Genomic DNA, 15,702 nt, shown 5'->3' with positions numbered 1-15,702 from the left:
CTGAGTTGAGGTGGACTGGCATGTGCACATCCTTCCTCGTGAACGTGCATAAGAAACCCGCTTTGTGTTTCACATGGGGAAAGGGGCGTCCAGTGCTGTCGCAAGTAGACATAACAAGGACATCATAAATAACTCTCTGACTGAAAATGTCATTATTTGCTATTGTAATCCTCTCCACCGCCTTTCCCAAACAATAAATGCCTAGGAGATGGAAGGTAACCCTTTTTATTTAGCCCTGGTGCGTACAGAAACCCACCCACCTTCAGGAGTATCCATTTGAGAGCCCACAACTCGTGTTGTCTTGCTCCCCAGCATCTGTAAGAAAGCTGGCTCCACAGCTCTATATACCACATTTTGAACACAGGATGATGGGAGGTTAAACTTCAACTTTCTGTAGCTGAATTTCCGTTGCCCTACTATGGCCTTTGCAGTTCTGGTGTTCTTACCTCATTTGGTGTTGGAGAAGAAATGGTCGAATCTTCCATTGAATCCTCAGCTCCTGCTCAGCTTTAGGGGATGATTCTCCACCGTTCTCTTCAGGACGAACTTAAAGTGAGATTTTGGAGAAAATCTTATTTTTAGATAGACTTTTCAGTGGTTGATTGGGATACCAGTGGACACAAGGACAGCTTCTAGCTGGGAACATTACTAAATCAAATGGTTAGTGGTTCTGAAACGGTCTTTTTGTAAAATCAGGCCTATTTTTTAATTACTGTCAATGTGATGTCTTCTATGGATTTTTTTTATTTGGAAGTTTGATGTATATTTGTAATCTGCGCCATTCCAGTATTGCAGACTATTGGAATATGCCTGAAGAAGTTTTATTGCTCTAAAAGATAAGTAATTGATAATGTCGGTTGTAAGGTGGCGAGGGAATGTTTCACTTAGTGGGCCTTAGTTTGGGAATGGTAGAACCCAAAATCAAATTTATATAGATCAAACATTTCTTACAAACATAATTTCTTCTTGGAGAGTCAGTGAACCGCAGACATTGTCAGACAAAGAGCAACACACTGCCTGTTTGAGAGACAAAGTTATGTTTAAGTGCAATTCCACTATTTAATTCTAAAGGTGTTATCAGAATTTTATCTTAATCAGAGAAACATTTTTCCTTGCCCTTTCTCAAGGGAGACCTCGTGTTTGTCCTTTTTATATCACTTGATGCAAATTATATAGGGACGATTTTAAGATTATCTAGAGGACCTTCTGTTTCCGGTAGAGGCATATGTACCACATTCTACAAGACTGTAGAAACTCCAGCCAAGTTCTCAAGCATTGTAGAATTCTAGTGACATCTCTGCTGCTCAGTGTCCATATGAAAAGGGTCAATTGTTCAAAAGCACTTTTGGTTGCGACCAGTGAAATGGAGAGTTCCTAGCCCACTGTAAAATAGGAGGACCAAAGATTAACGTTACCTGAATCCCATTACTGTAATTCCTTCTCATGCTTGCAGTCTATCTTGGTGAGCGCTCATTTTTCCTGTAAGGTCCTGGTGAGTGACACACAGACTCCTCTATCCCTGTACAGTCTCTGCGATTAGTCATTATACCTATATTGTCATGTGTGTTTCTAGTATTCCTTTTGTGTGTCTTACAATGCTCTTTTTTCTTTCACTGCAGTACTATGACGACAGCTTCCCATCAACCAAGGAACAAACTGCCTTCGAGAAGAAAGTCTTCGACAAAACCCACAAGACCGACAGTAAGGGGCAAAAAAAGAATGAGTGACCAGCAAAGTGGGGCGAGCTCTGGAGATGTAGCAGGCCATCAGAAGAGGGAGGCAGCAGAGGAGGATTGAAGGGTAGTCTCAGTCGCAGACCAGGATAGAAAAACCGCGCAGGAGAACCGGGTATAACGGGTCAGGGCATGATAAGGAAAAGATAAGGTCGAGGGGCATGAGTAAGGGGGACTGGGTGAAGGTCAGGAGTGATGAGGCAGGAGAGAAGCATTATGAGGACTTCGAAAAGGAGGGATGGCTGGGTATAAAGGGAACACCAGATGGTACAGTAAGATCAGGGCCACTGAAATTATGTCATTCTGTAGCTGCAGCGATTTGCACATAACTATGGATTTGGTTGATGTGCCACATGAGCCATCATCTGCTGTTTTAATTTGCAGTATTTAGCTAGATTGTCTGTTTCTAGCTCAAATCTATCAGAAGTTAATGAAAACTCTGCCACGTGTGTTGCCCCATCGTGGCAGACCGTTTGCAAAAGTTCAGTGGTCACTTTTTAGTTGCCGTTTGCTGTATTTAGTTGTTAAACAACAGACAGTTCTAGCATGTTTAAAAATGACAAAATGTACCATTTTACACTGCATAATTAAGTCAACACTGCAGCTTAATTTAGTCCTCCCCTACTGTAGAATCCCAGTGGTCCTGATTGAAATCTACTTATTGTGTTCGCTGTAACGAGGGCACTCACTCGCCTTGGTCATCTCTCTTCAACACAATATCCCTCCATGGTCAATTTCTGTTTCCAAGGCCTTGTATTATTGGCTTCCACTGCCAGCCCTTTGGTGACTATCTTGCACCCTTAAATGAATGTTGACCACCTCTGAACCTCAAGTTATTGTCCTGTACTTCTCAATCTCGAGTTAATGTCTTGTAACTCTCAAACTACAGTTAATACTCTGTTCCCTTGGACATCAGGCCCAATCCCTGTAATCCAGGGACACTAGATGAATGTCCCGTGCCTTGTTCCACATTTAGTATTTATGAATTTTCCTGTACCTCTCGGACTAGTACCCGTAATCCATACTCACAGAACTTCACGTAAACATTCCTCGCATTTAACACCAGCACCCTTTGGCCATAAATGTTATATTCGGCTAATTACGCTTCTTCCAGGACCCCCTAGAAAAATGATACATATTCCATACCAGTGGTCTTCCCGCCCTCCGCATGACAGCTGTTTTCTGTTTAGAATAATCCTCTCTCCCACAGGTGATATTGCCTTCCTGGAAGGAATGACCATCGTTTACAAGAGCAGCATTGATCTTTTCCTGTACGTGGTGGGAAGTGCCCAGGAGAACGAGGTGAGAGGCATATCACGGGATGAACAATGTGACATCAGACAAAAGGCCCCGAGTGCAGTTACCAATACGTACTAGCACATGCTGCTGACAGGACACATTGTCGGCTCGAAGAACACAGGGCAAATAACTACTATTAAAAGTACAGTGCAGCGCGCGTAACGCAGGTGGTTAATGGTGACAGATGCTGGGTAACAGTTAGACTGAGGGGTTCCTACCGAGCTCTGCTTTGCAAGGTTGCATAAAACGTTATTATAGCATAAGAGGTAAATGTATCACTTGGAGCATTCCTTCTGCAATCTGAGGGTGATATCCTGGCGGGTGCTCAGTAAGCACGTGCTGCTTTGCCTTTAATTGAATCCATTATGCATTGTTCCAAAAATGCTCCTCGAATTAGGTGTCTGTCGTTATTAGCTGTCATGCTCACAGGTGAATTGTCAAAATATATTTGGTTTAACGATCACCCCAGAGGATGCAGGGGTGCCTGTATTCTGTGATGTAATATTTGTGAGGAGAATTGTTTTAAAACATCTGCCCATAACATTAAACGGGGCAGGCATGCTGAGCCTTACACGGTCGCCTTAAAGAGCTGTTACGTTGTAAAAGGTCTCCTCCCCCCCGTTTGTTTTTAAAGAAAAACTAAATTCCTTCAGCGCCCGTCTACAGGTTCCTACTGTAGCTGGGTAAAATCAAAGGTGTTTGTATATTTTCCGAAAAACGCAGGAATAGCAGAAGTATTAATGGCTGAGAAAACATTGTTCTTGTTGCATTTGGATTTGCCACCCTGGTGTTTTACACATATTGATGCTTGTATCTTACCACTATGGTCTCTTATACTAGCTGTTACTAACACAGGCAGGCGTAATTCAGTTTAAGTGAATACATGTGAAGGATATCCAGGAACGTGTTACATATATGAGAGTGATAGGTGCATGTGTGACTTCAGTGCATACTTCAGTATGTCAGAGAATGAGTGGGCAGCGTGGCCGTTTGCGAGTGAGTCACTGTTGTATGTGTATAGTGTTAGTTGTGTGTATGCCATAATGAGCTTGAGCAGTGATGTGTGTGTCTTAGGAATGGTATGAATATTTGTACATAGGTGGCTTAGAGCAGGTGTGCAAGTTGGCATGGCTGTAAACGGGTGCCCACATTGCATTCCATTTTGAAGATGGATAAGTGTAGATTAAACAGAATGGTTGTGAGCAGGTGTACATGTTAGCATGTGTAATTTAGCAAACGGGTGAGCAGATGTCAGGTTGAGTGAGAAGTGGGTTGCACTAGTGGGCTACCAGTTCATGTGAGGATGATGTGAGGAGGGCTCATCTCAAGAGTGCTGGGTAATCAGCGATGGCTACTGGTGTCTAAATGTTATCCGGATGGATAAACAAGTTACTTTCTGTACACATAACTCTACAAAACCAGGGAGCAATTGCACTCAAGACTTATTGCTGGAGGTGGTTAAGAGGTGGAAATTCAGATACTGTATGGAACAGCTGATTGCAAGAAGTAAACATATTGCCCAGTCAGAGCTATACCTTTTGAAAAAATAGGCCTTTATTTTACATATGACATATGGCAGTTACAATTCAGAGCAACATTAATAAACCAAAGGTCCCCGCTGCTGCAGCAATTACAAAGCGTACGTGGTTATGCTATAGAACACTAATAACAAGATACTGCTTGGCCAATATCCCATGGAGAAGGGTTCTTTTGGGAACTCTCTGGTCTCATGTCTTTTACAATGGGCTTCAGTTAATGAGGTGGTGCCAGAGTCGATGGTACAGTGTACCAAGTTAGCTGTGACAGTATCTTTTCTGAGCACAAGGATGATGACCTCAGTCGTTTTGAGTCTGAAGCGCTAAGAATTTTACAAAAAGACCTCAGAAATCATTTATCCAAAAGGTAAGCATCCTAACTGAAAAGAGGGCTCATTCAAGCCAAATAGAGAGATTTATGGTGGCAAAGGCCTGGATGTTCAGAGTTGTGATTGCCAATCACCAGAGGCCACCTGGAGTCTGGTGGTCACTTACGGGGTTATTCAGTGTAGTTTGGACTGTAGAGACGAGTTACTGGCCCATATTACGGTGTTTATTTGTCCTGAAGATACGTGAGGTACATCCTTTGCAGCCATCAAACTTCATGGGCTTGTGAATGAAAACTGTTAGCTGGGACAGCCAGAGGACAGTAGGCACCCTTTGGTCACATACAATCACTAATGAGAATTAGGATTTAGGGTTAGAGTCAGCCTGTGCTTTTAATATCTCCAAACCCTCAGGACTTTAGGAGTGGTTTAAGCCAGTGGTTCTTAACCTGTGGTACGAGGGCCCCTGTGGGTCTGTGGCTGTTCAACAAAATTAAATAATATTAAAATGAATACATCAAATTTAATGAAGTACATATAGTTAAAGAAGCAAAACTGAACATTTTAAATCCTTTTCTATATTTTATTGTGAATTAAACAAATCAATTTAATCTTTGAGCTTTTGTTTGGTGTATACTTATGCTTGTATTTTTTGTGTGTATTATATTGAGGCTCAAATCGTAGAAATTGATTAGGCCGGGGGTCCCCAACTTCCAGTGTCTCAGTGGGGGTCCCCGGATTCAAGTAATGATTCAGTGAGGGTCCACAAAAGTAAAAAGGTTCCAGGAGAAAGGCAAGCAGTTAGACGCTGCCCTACGGCCTGGCATAAAGAAGAGCTCTGCTTCCCTTTCGGCTGGAAGCTGGCAGATAAGAGCTTTCAGATGTGACATGCTCTTGGCAGGCTTCCGCCCCTCTACTCACAAATACACCTTCAGCTGTGCTGCAATGTCTTCCTTGCTGTCCACTTCCTCCAGGATCTGCTTTGGGGGGACTGGTGGGAAGCCTGGCCCTTCAAACCCCAAGACTTCTATGAAGTTCAGTCTGCCACATTTTGGGCAGAGTTTATCTTCTTTCTTCAACTGTGTTTGCAGAGCAGATTGTTAAGCTATGTGTGTTGGGAGTCAGAGTTAATACTCCCTGGGCAGTGGTTGCTGTCGTTGCTCATCAATGGCAAGACAAGGGGGTGGGGAATTATGAAGTTGTTGGGCAGATGTCTTAACCTTACAGTAAATGATGTTTACACTCCCAGCCCATCATTTGCAGGGTCTTTGGCTCTGTGCACCAAGAATAGCTGCATGCTACAAACTGGACAAAAACAACTGTAGGGTCTAACAACCATTTAATGCAACATTCAGTGTGTCTACACTGCGACACTATTCTCCCCACACACAATCTCCTAGCCCCTTGGCACACACAAAACACTTTGTACGTGCACATAGCAGGCCTAAAAGAATGGGGAAGGGGAGACAAGGACTTTAGTTACAGAGAACTGTCTAGTTTTCAAGGCTGGAAGCGGTCTGTCCAGTACAAGTAACAAGGCAGGTGCACCAAAACTACAGTCAGCTGCCTCCAACGTCGCCCGCCCCATTGCCTATTACCTGACTTTTTATATGGATATGATCTCTCTCTCGGTCTACTACTGAACACCCGCAAAACAGAAGCGGGGCACCTTCAGGGAGCTTGCAGAATATTGAGCACACTGAGGGAAGAACAGAGGGCTGGCCAGAAACAGTCCGTGTGGCACAGCTTTGCTTGTCATACAATAACTTTTGTCCCTACACAGGAAAATACATTTTATTTAAGATGGCAAAGAGCAGGGATGCTGGTGAGTCATGCATACGTGAGCAGTTGTGTGCATTGGAGTAAGTGTGTGTGTGTTCTTAGGTCAGTGTGTATGGGCTGACGAGGATTGTTGGAGTAGATCTGCGCATGTGACACATGATCTCTGAGCCAGTGAATGAGTCTGGATGGGTAAGTGTAGGTGTGTGTATGTATATGTGCGTGTGAGGAGGAGTGTTTGGGTGTACACTGTTGTGTTAGGAATTGTCTGTGTTAGGATGTGTTTGTGTGAGTGCACAGATGAGTCATGTTGAGTGTGAGTAGGTGATACTGTGAAAGTTGGAATGAGAGCACAACTGAGAGAAAGGATAAGTGGACGCGGGTGTACATGTAGGAGTCGGGATGGGTGTAAGGAAGTGGTGAGTGGGGGTAGCTGTGTTTCTCTGAGTGTCAGAATGTGTGACATGAACACTTGTGTGCAAGTCGGAGTTGGTGTGAATAACTGTATGCTTGTGTACAAGTCTGCGTGAGCAGCTGCGTGTGTGTGAGTGTGTGTGTGTGTGTAAATCTTTATCCGTTGGACTGGGACAGGTGTTATATTTTAGGAATATTTGACTCGTGCACATTCTGCCATTGTAAGAGCTTTGATAGCCCATGCAGTTAGCACTCTCAACTTTCGAGGGCTTCATCACAGACGAGAGCCAGTTGTTGTTTGTGAGGTGTAAGTAGAAGGCAGCGTGAGAATATTTGAGGTTTCCTTTTTGACAGTTGAATGTGTTGTGGGTTTGTTTTGTGGGGCTGGAGGTCTAGCCAGGATGCTTATGCGCCACACGGATATCTGCAGTTTTGCATTGCCTACAAGGCGATAAGTGTGTGTGAATTACTTTGGAGTAATTTGGTGGTTCTCTGGGGTCCTGGGATCGAACTTGCTGTCTTACTTGGCTTAAGCTGGTGTTTGGGAGCCGGGTATGCAGTTCATAGAATTAACAGCCTCACTTTTGATCTGCAGTTGATGCTGATGGCTGTACTTGGATGCCTTTTTGACTCCCTCAGTCATATGTTACGGTGAGTATCTCCATCAGTGCAGTGCCTCTATTGTGTGAGTATCACCTAAGGGGCAGCCCTTCAGTTATTGACGGTCATTGACGCCATAATCCCGCAACCCCATAAGTGTTACTACCAGTTCATTCTCCTTGAAACACACCAGGCGCTTTGCATATAGGCACAGCTGTACCCATCAATGTGTTTTAATTCCTGAACCATTGATACACTTTATGTGTGCAACTTAGAAAAGGATCTCTGTGTGCCTGTCACGTACACATATGCACTATGCCATCTGACTGACCCTTACACACAATCTTCTTCCGTAAACACGCTGTGTCCTGGTCTGATGGGCTAGTCACATAGTTTGGTTCTTCGCTTCACACCTACTCTGCGCCTTTATAGGCCACTCGCAAACGCTCACTGTATCCTGGAATTCTCTCATCTGCCCCCAATCCCCCCCCCACACATCTTGCCCATTGTCTAAAACGTTTTATTTTTCCTTGTCTGCACCTCTCTCTCTCTTTCTCTCTCCCCCTTTCTCTCTCATACACACACACTCACACATTCATGTACTAGCTGTACCCTGTATGATTCCAGCGCACGTGCTGTGCCATGGCCACCATACCCTCGCCACTGTTATTCAGATGCATTAACTTTGTTCCTCACACATGTCACTCCAAGTTCCTCACATGTATTCTCCAAACGCATTGCCTTCTGTTCATCAAACACGTTCTTTGCTTGCTCTTGATACACATTTTGTGTTTATTCCTAACACACATTCATTCTTCCAGCGTTATCACATGCATTCTCCATTTGTTTAGCAGAGCCCCTTTTTCACAGCTTCTCAATCTTCCTTCCTCACATAGAATCCCGATCTTCTTCCGCCATTTTCCTTCAGTTGCTCACCCCCCTCATGTTGTATACTCATCGTTCCTCTGTTTCGCAGACTTATCCTGTATCTCTCCATCTTTAGAAAGAATGTGGAGAAGAGATCGCTTTTGGAGAACATGGACGGCACCTTCCTCGTTCTGGATGAGATCGTTGACGGAGGGTGAGTGCTGGCCCTGACCCCTCGGACCAGGGGATCCAGTCAGTGCATCAGGAGCACAGGGTTTCCAGAGAGTTTCATGAAGGGCCTACACTGAGGACCGTATAGTCCGGATGCAGTTGAGTTAACTGAGGCAGAGTGAGGGGAGAGTGCACAGAGATCATAGCGGCTCCTCCACTGTACGGTGCTGAGGGGCAGCGAGGGATGGGCCTGAAGCTAACCATATACATTCTGTACTACGGTGCACAGATGAAAGCGTTGCACCTGCTTTGTGTAAACTCTTGAGCAGTGCAGCACCATGGGGCGGCTAACCCAATGGAGTCTCGTTGAGAGTATGTGAGGCAGATGAGGGTCTTGTAACACTTAGGTTGCTGACCGTATATGCATCAAAAACTGTAAAGGGATATGGGGGAAAAAGAACAAACCTGACCTCAAATCTTTAAAAAAAAATAATCCATGTTCTAAACTACAACTAAATACATAGTTTGTCCAAGTTTCTTCTCTCTAGACCAGGTTTGCATTAATTTTTACTCGTTTTCACACTACTGGTTATTTGTGAAGAACGCCTCTTGAAGCACTTCTCTGTTTGAGTGGCTAGGTCCACTTTTCTTATATATTCACTGAAGAAAACCAAAGGTTACAGGGACGTTATAGTTAGGTTCTAAATTCAATCGTACAAAACCATAGAAATTCAAAAGTTATAGTTTGAATTATTTCAAGTAACTATCACTCAGCCCTAAGGTAACTATATGAGTGAATGAATTAGTGTATAAATGAGTCTGTGGTTTCTCTTTCAAATTTTTTCAAAATTGTGAATATTTTGTGAATAATTCACAGAAATGCGCAGAAATTTGTGAATTTTCGTGAATCATGCACCATGACATAACATTATATTAAACGTATAATTGAGTTGCGACTCGCTGTGTTAAAGGCGTTGGGGAGGCGTGGGGGTGGTGGGGAATTGGGAGAAAATATTAATAAAAATAATAATAACTTACCTGAAAGACGCGCAGCACCATGTCCTGCTCCTCTGCTGAGCACTCTTCCTCATACTTGTCACGCCCATGGCCCCGCGCCTTTACAAGGAAACAATAATAAACACTGTTTATTATCTTTTTCTTATGAAGGTTTTGTAGTTGCCGCTGCTGGAGGAGTCGCCCCTGCTTTAATTTGCTCCTAAAACACACCTATATCACACCTCTTGGGTCAGAGTACCTTCACCCTGCCCCTTTATGCCACTTTCAATTTCAATTTTCACCCCCAGTGACCGTGTCCCGTAAAATAAAATGGCAGTAGCAACTTTCTAGTCAGGTTGCAGTCAGCCAATTGCAATGCTTCTTTTCACATTCGTAATCGAAAATTTCACGAAATAATCGCAGCCAGAGATATACAAATGTTTTTGCCCTTAAATATCTCCTAAACTACTGAATGGATTTACACCAAATAACATAAAGCACAATCTGTGCGCCGGCAGCTAGCTTTCTGCCAAAGTTGGTGTAATTCCATCCAGTGGTTCGTGCTGTAGACATGTTGACAGGTCCTATAGGAAATAATCTGGAAAACACAACGTTTTTTTAGCCCTCTTTTTCTGGGCCCCTGATTAACGGATCACCCCGAAACGTCCTGTGGGAAACCAGTCGCAGGGACACTTTTTAAGGTAAATTTTGTGAAGATTCGTCAAAAGGTGACAAAGATATAGGCAAGTCAAAAAAACACTTTTTCTGTGGCAACATGGTCCTAACTATAACTACCTAGCGGCAAGTGCCACTAGGTATACACAGGTTGGTCAATAAATACCTAAGTGCACATTAAGCTGGTTATCGTCATAAGCCATTTCCCCCACAGATTATCCCTGTCTGAATTATCTCCAATAGAGACTAACATAGCAGTCTGATTTAAAGTTACAAATTTTGCATGTCATCTATTTTCCAAATCATTCAGAGACGATAATGCTTATGCTAATGGCATCCCTCGCCACCGGATTTCACGTTTGCAGATATTTTTCTAGATTTCCTGAAGCCTCTCAACAGTGAACCATCATTATTGTTGCAGTTGTATTATCTTTAATTGCCTGCTGCAATAGTAGGTCCTTGTTGCTTGAAAGATCTCCCACCAAGGGTAAAAAAAAAAAAAAAAAAAGTTTTTCTCAAATCAGTATGGTGAAACCATTTGTGAAATGCGATACGCACTTTTACAAAATATACTACTGTGCAACACAAAAACTGTTGCTATGCTTGAAGGAGTCAGTCGGTTGCTATCCTCCATGAGCAGGCTCTCTGGAAGGTCATCCTGAACAGTTTGCTTCTCAGTAACAAGGTATATTTGAGAAGATTACTGAATCACAGGTGATTGGGTTGTGCCCAGCAGTGATGGTTCAGTGCAGTCCACGGCCTGGTCTCCTGGACTGATACTTTTGGTGTCAGCACCCTTGTGAAGGGGCAAATTCGAGGTGGCAGATTGAGTTCAGCCAGGGTGTAGTGGGGTGCCAGTTTCTACAATTAGCCCTGAAATTAGTAAGCATTGTGTTTGGTGTACATAATGTCAACTTTAATGTCTGCCTCTACTTCAGGCCTGTGCTGTTATTACAAGGCAGGTTTCACATGATCTTGTTTTCCGAGGTTATTGTACTCTCTGGTTGTTTGCATCTGCAGTATTGCAGTAAAGGGGAGTCTGCGCCCCGCTAGACTGCCCGTTATGTTGAGCACTTGGGGCGGTTATCGGTTTGTAACCTGTAGGTTACGTGTTCCTATCTAAACGGGGGAGAAGGGGTGGGATTCCGCTTTTTGTCTTTCCTATATAATGATAGAGGAATTCCGTACCATTAAGTGAGTTTAAATCACTTAAACCCCTACAATATTGAGGCACTGGAGACCCTCCACCAGCAGGTCCAGCGCTTAAAATTCTCATTTTAAGCACCAAAAGATAAGTCATTTTGTGGTGTGTGTTATGTAAATGTTCAATATTATCTGCCTCAGTTTTAGATTCTGTCTCCTCTCAAGGCGGGCTGGTGAAACCCAGAGCAATGGATGCCTGTTCTAGATGGTTGTTTTTAGGAAAATGTATCGGGAGCACATGTCACAGTGAAGATGAACTGATGGCTTGAGCAAGGTGCACTGCCATGCAACACGCATGGCATGGAGCGCTGGAACGACTGGGGCAGCTGCTCATACCAGAGATGCCCAATTGTAAAGTCTGTGGCCTTTCATCTGAGCACGGGGCCAACCATGACTAACTTCTGCCAACTGTGCACAAAGGACTCCAACAGCCTGAAGGGGATCTTTATAGACTGCAGAGCCCAGGGAGTCAGCAGAGCAGAAAGTAAGAAGTGGACTTCTGCTGTTAGCAGTGCTGGGACTGATGGAAACGCAGGAATCTTTCGCCCCGGGACTTGCATTTTTGTCTTTGAGACGGTCTAGAATGGGTTCTGCAAAACAGCAAGCAAACAGCCTGGTTCTGATGAACGTTTGACCAAGCTTTGATGGCACACAAGGTATTGTTTACTTAGTAACAAGAAATATTAGAGTGTTTCAGCAGACAGGGGTGGACATTGTATCCACAGCCAACATGTGCAGCATGTGGTCACGTCCTGATCTTTGGATGACAGTGTCAGAAAAATCATTGTGGACTGAAAGTCGGGTTGTGCATTCTTGACTGTTGTGGCATCTGCCTCCTGGACAGCAGGGTGAGATTGTGTAACTTGGATTGGAAGGCCACAATCTTTCTCCTAAAGTACAGCACTTCTGTGTTCGTGGATCTCATTCTCTCTTCCTATATCATAGACTGCAGGAGCGTGGTGATCTCATGGACAGTTTGGTCACAGTCCTCACATTTAATTGTGGGTCACTTCCAGCATCCCGAACCATGAGTCATTTCCGGTAATATGAAACTCCAGATTGTGTCCTGTATCCCAAAGAGCGCATCCCACCCTGTATTTCGGGCTGAGTATCTTATTGCGTACCTTTGGATGTCAGGGCCTGGTGTCTGCCCTAGTTTGCAGCGTCACGTTCTGCGAGGTCTGCAGTGTCCTGAGTGACAGGACCACGCTTCTTGTCTTGAACTGTGGTGTTGCACCATATATCCTGAAGTGAGGAGTTTTAACCTGTATTCTTGACTGCAGAATGGCATCCTGTAACTCGGACTGCTGAGGGGGGCGGGGGCGGTTTGCTTCATTACAGGGTCCTGGCCCATATGCTGGACGGCAGGGTCATGCATTCTGCGCTAAAGGTTTGCAGGTATCCTGGACTTCAGGGTCATGTCCTGCATCTGGGACCAGAGTGTCACATCCTGTATATTGAATTGCACAGTAGCAACCTGTGTCTTGACTGTGGGGTCATGTCCTGTATCCCAGAATTTGGGGTCCTATTCTGTACCCTGGGCTGTGGGTTTCCGTTCTGTGTTCCACACCAGGGTCACATTTTGTACCTGGGATAGCAGCTATATACAGTACATGAGTCAGTTGCAAAATATCATAACCGATCAGGCTGTGAGCGCAGGGCAGGCTGTGAGCAGATGCTGATTGTCTTTGTTTTTATCAGAGTGATCCTCGAGAGTGACTCCCAGCAGGTGGTGCAGAAACTGAACTTCAGGGTAAGAAAATGTCCCTACCGTCGTTGCTGCATTTATCTGCCCCACATATACCCAGCACTCACCTCTACCGGCTTGTCGCTTATACGCCTCTCCTATGAATCTATCAGTTACCTTTAGCTGCACTTTGCTTGAATCATATTTCTGTGCTTGCCCTGTTCTTCTCTCCTCTACTTGCACCTGCCTCTTTTCTCTGCCTATGTTCAAACATTTTCTGCCGAAGTCCGCATGCCCTTCACCCTGACTGTACCTGTTTCTTGCCTCACCTGATCTGTGCTTCAGAATATCCTTCCCAACTATTTGCCTGCACCTGCCGTTCACCACTTGTGCACTACACCTGTCTGGCGTCTTCTAATAGACCCCCAACTTCTCCTGACCTAGTCTGTCACCTGTTTCTATCTAATTCTCTGCTCCCACGTGCAGGACTTGTCTCCTGCCTGCTTGCTGCCACTCCCGCCTTTTATTACTTGCTGTGCATTACCCATTCTTCTCCTCGCTGTTCCCTTCTCTGATGATACAGTCCAGACCTTTATTGTCTCTTTAACCTTTTCTGTCCCAGAATTCCTTGGAGCCAGCCTATGGCTTTGTGCTCTTCGATTACATCACAGGTAGCACAGACCAAACCACACCACTTGCAGCAAAGAGTAACACCTAAGAGAGCTTCTGTGTGAGTTCTTGCATGCAGTGTGCACAGGTTGTGTCCAGTGTGTGTCTCTTGTATGTGTGTCGGGAGGGAGTGGCACGCCACGTGTTTCACATCACATATAAAAGTTGGATGTACTCTGTCCTGCGTGTGATGGAGCATCTCTGTATGTATAGGATGTGTTCTGTCCCTGCTTGCCACGTGTATCAAATGTCCTCTAACCAGGATGGGGTGTGCCTCGTCTGTCACATGTTTAAGGAAGGGGCATCATTTTTAAAGCTTAGCGCAGGTCAGTTGTGACCATGGTAGTGGGTATTTGCATGTTCAGTGTACCCGGGGGGTGTGTTTGTACATGCCTGTCTTGATGTTCTGTCTTGTTTGCATAGTGGGATGTGTCTTTGCATGGCAGTTGCAAATTATGGTGCATGTAATGTGTGCATGTGCGAATTATTACCCATCAAGCCGTTATGAAGTTTATATTACATGTGCTTGCACTCAAGGTGTAAGTCTGCATGTCGTGTGGAGGATCTGCTTGTCACGGGTCCACAAATGTACTGTTACTGTGTAACTGCTTGCAGGAATAATGTGTTACAAACATGTGAGCATCAACATATTTTGTGAGGACAGTGTAGATGTCACTTGGATGCATGTCTCTATGTCACGTCTGCAGGAGTAGCGTGATACAGGAATGTGAGGGATGCTACATGTGAGTAAAACTTGCAGGTCCTTCATGCCATGTCTGCAGGGATTGTCTGTGTTAGGCGTATGTGAGTTTCAGCATTGCTTTGAAGAGAGTCTACATGTTTCTAGAATACAAGTACTAATCCATCGAAGGGCAAAAATAGCATTCACCAAGAATCCCTGTCCTGTTTATGTTAATGAGTCCCTCAGGTTTGCAGAATTCCTGTCCTGTTTATGTTAATGAGAGGCCCTGTGACTGGCTGCTTTTGCAAGGACTATTGCTTGAGAGGGACAGGAGGCCTCCATCCTTTTATTCATGCTCATAGGAGCTGATATGTACGAAACGTACGTCATCCCAGGAATGGACATTACAGGGCGCATGCAGCGATGGCTTTGACCATTGTCTGCTTACATTGAGGCCTCCCAGCCAAGCTGTTACTCGCACAGTGGAAGATGTCCATCATGGCTTCCACTTTGTGAATCTGTAACACCTGGTTTGAGAGGTTGGTGTCCAGCTGAAATTGTAAACCACAAATGCAGGCATTTCAGTTCAAAAGGACCTTTCACCTCCACTCCACCTTCCACATTGTAGTGAGCTGCAAAGTGCACATTACAAGTCGAAAAAATATTTCCGGCTCACAGGGTATATTGAGTGAACTGTGGCTGGCCTTTTGCAGTTTAGGCTGTGATTTACAGACTAGGCTCAAAATTGTTAATTGTGATGTAATAAACTTGGATTCACGATTATATTGATCCCTTTTTGGCTCCTGGGAATTTATATTTTATCCCTAAAGTGCAAACAGCATCTACGAGAGGTTGCTGCTTCTTTTCCTTCTCAGGATTTGCATTATGGAAATCACTCTCATAACCTATCTCATTCTGTGAAATTAACCTGCAATTTAATAAACTATTGGACTTCAATTTCATTAATGTAGAATGTAAACCTGTGTATGTGTAGCGCAATTTAAAAGCTTCTAGAGAATATTAAAATGCTCACCTAAACTAACCATATGTAAATTCCATGTTTTGC

The 15,702-nt window shown here is 44.2% G+C and overlaps 1 protein-coding gene across 2 annotated transcripts in view; it reads left to right on the top strand.

The window, feature by feature from the left end:
- The window catches only part of COPZ2 (COPI coat complex subunit zeta 2), a 69,896-nt gene that overhangs the window by 52,074 nt on the left and 2,120 nt on the right, over nt 1-15,702 (top strand). The window contains exons 3-8 of one of the 2 annotated variants that reach the window (XR_011204737.1): nt 1,620-1,701; nt 2,944-3,035; nt 7,682-7,737; nt 8,690-8,767; nt 13,300-13,351; nt 13,908-14,015. Coding sequence is in view for 1 of the 2 variants with exons in the window: in XM_069237526.1 (XP_069093627.1) it covers nt 1,620-1,701; nt 2,944-3,035; nt 7,682-7,737; nt 8,690-8,767; nt 13,300-13,351 (360 nt within the window). In the remaining variant the exon portion in view is untranslated. The remainder of the gene's footprint in view (nt 1-1,619; nt 1,702-2,943; nt 3,036-7,681; nt 7,738-8,689; nt 8,768-13,299; nt 13,352-13,907; nt 14,016-15,702) is intronic. The other variant, XM_069237526.1, reaches the window with a different exon arrangement.

This window comes from Pleurodeles waltl, chromosome 6 (assembly GCF_031143425.1).
Source record: "Pleurodeles waltl isolate 20211129_DDA chromosome 6, aPleWal1.hap1.20221129, whole genome shotgun sequence".
NCBI classification, from domain to species: Eukaryota; Metazoa; Chordata; class Amphibia; order Caudata; family Salamandridae; genus Pleurodeles; species Pleurodeles waltl.
This window is presented reverse-complemented; position numbering and strand designations above follow the sequence as displayed.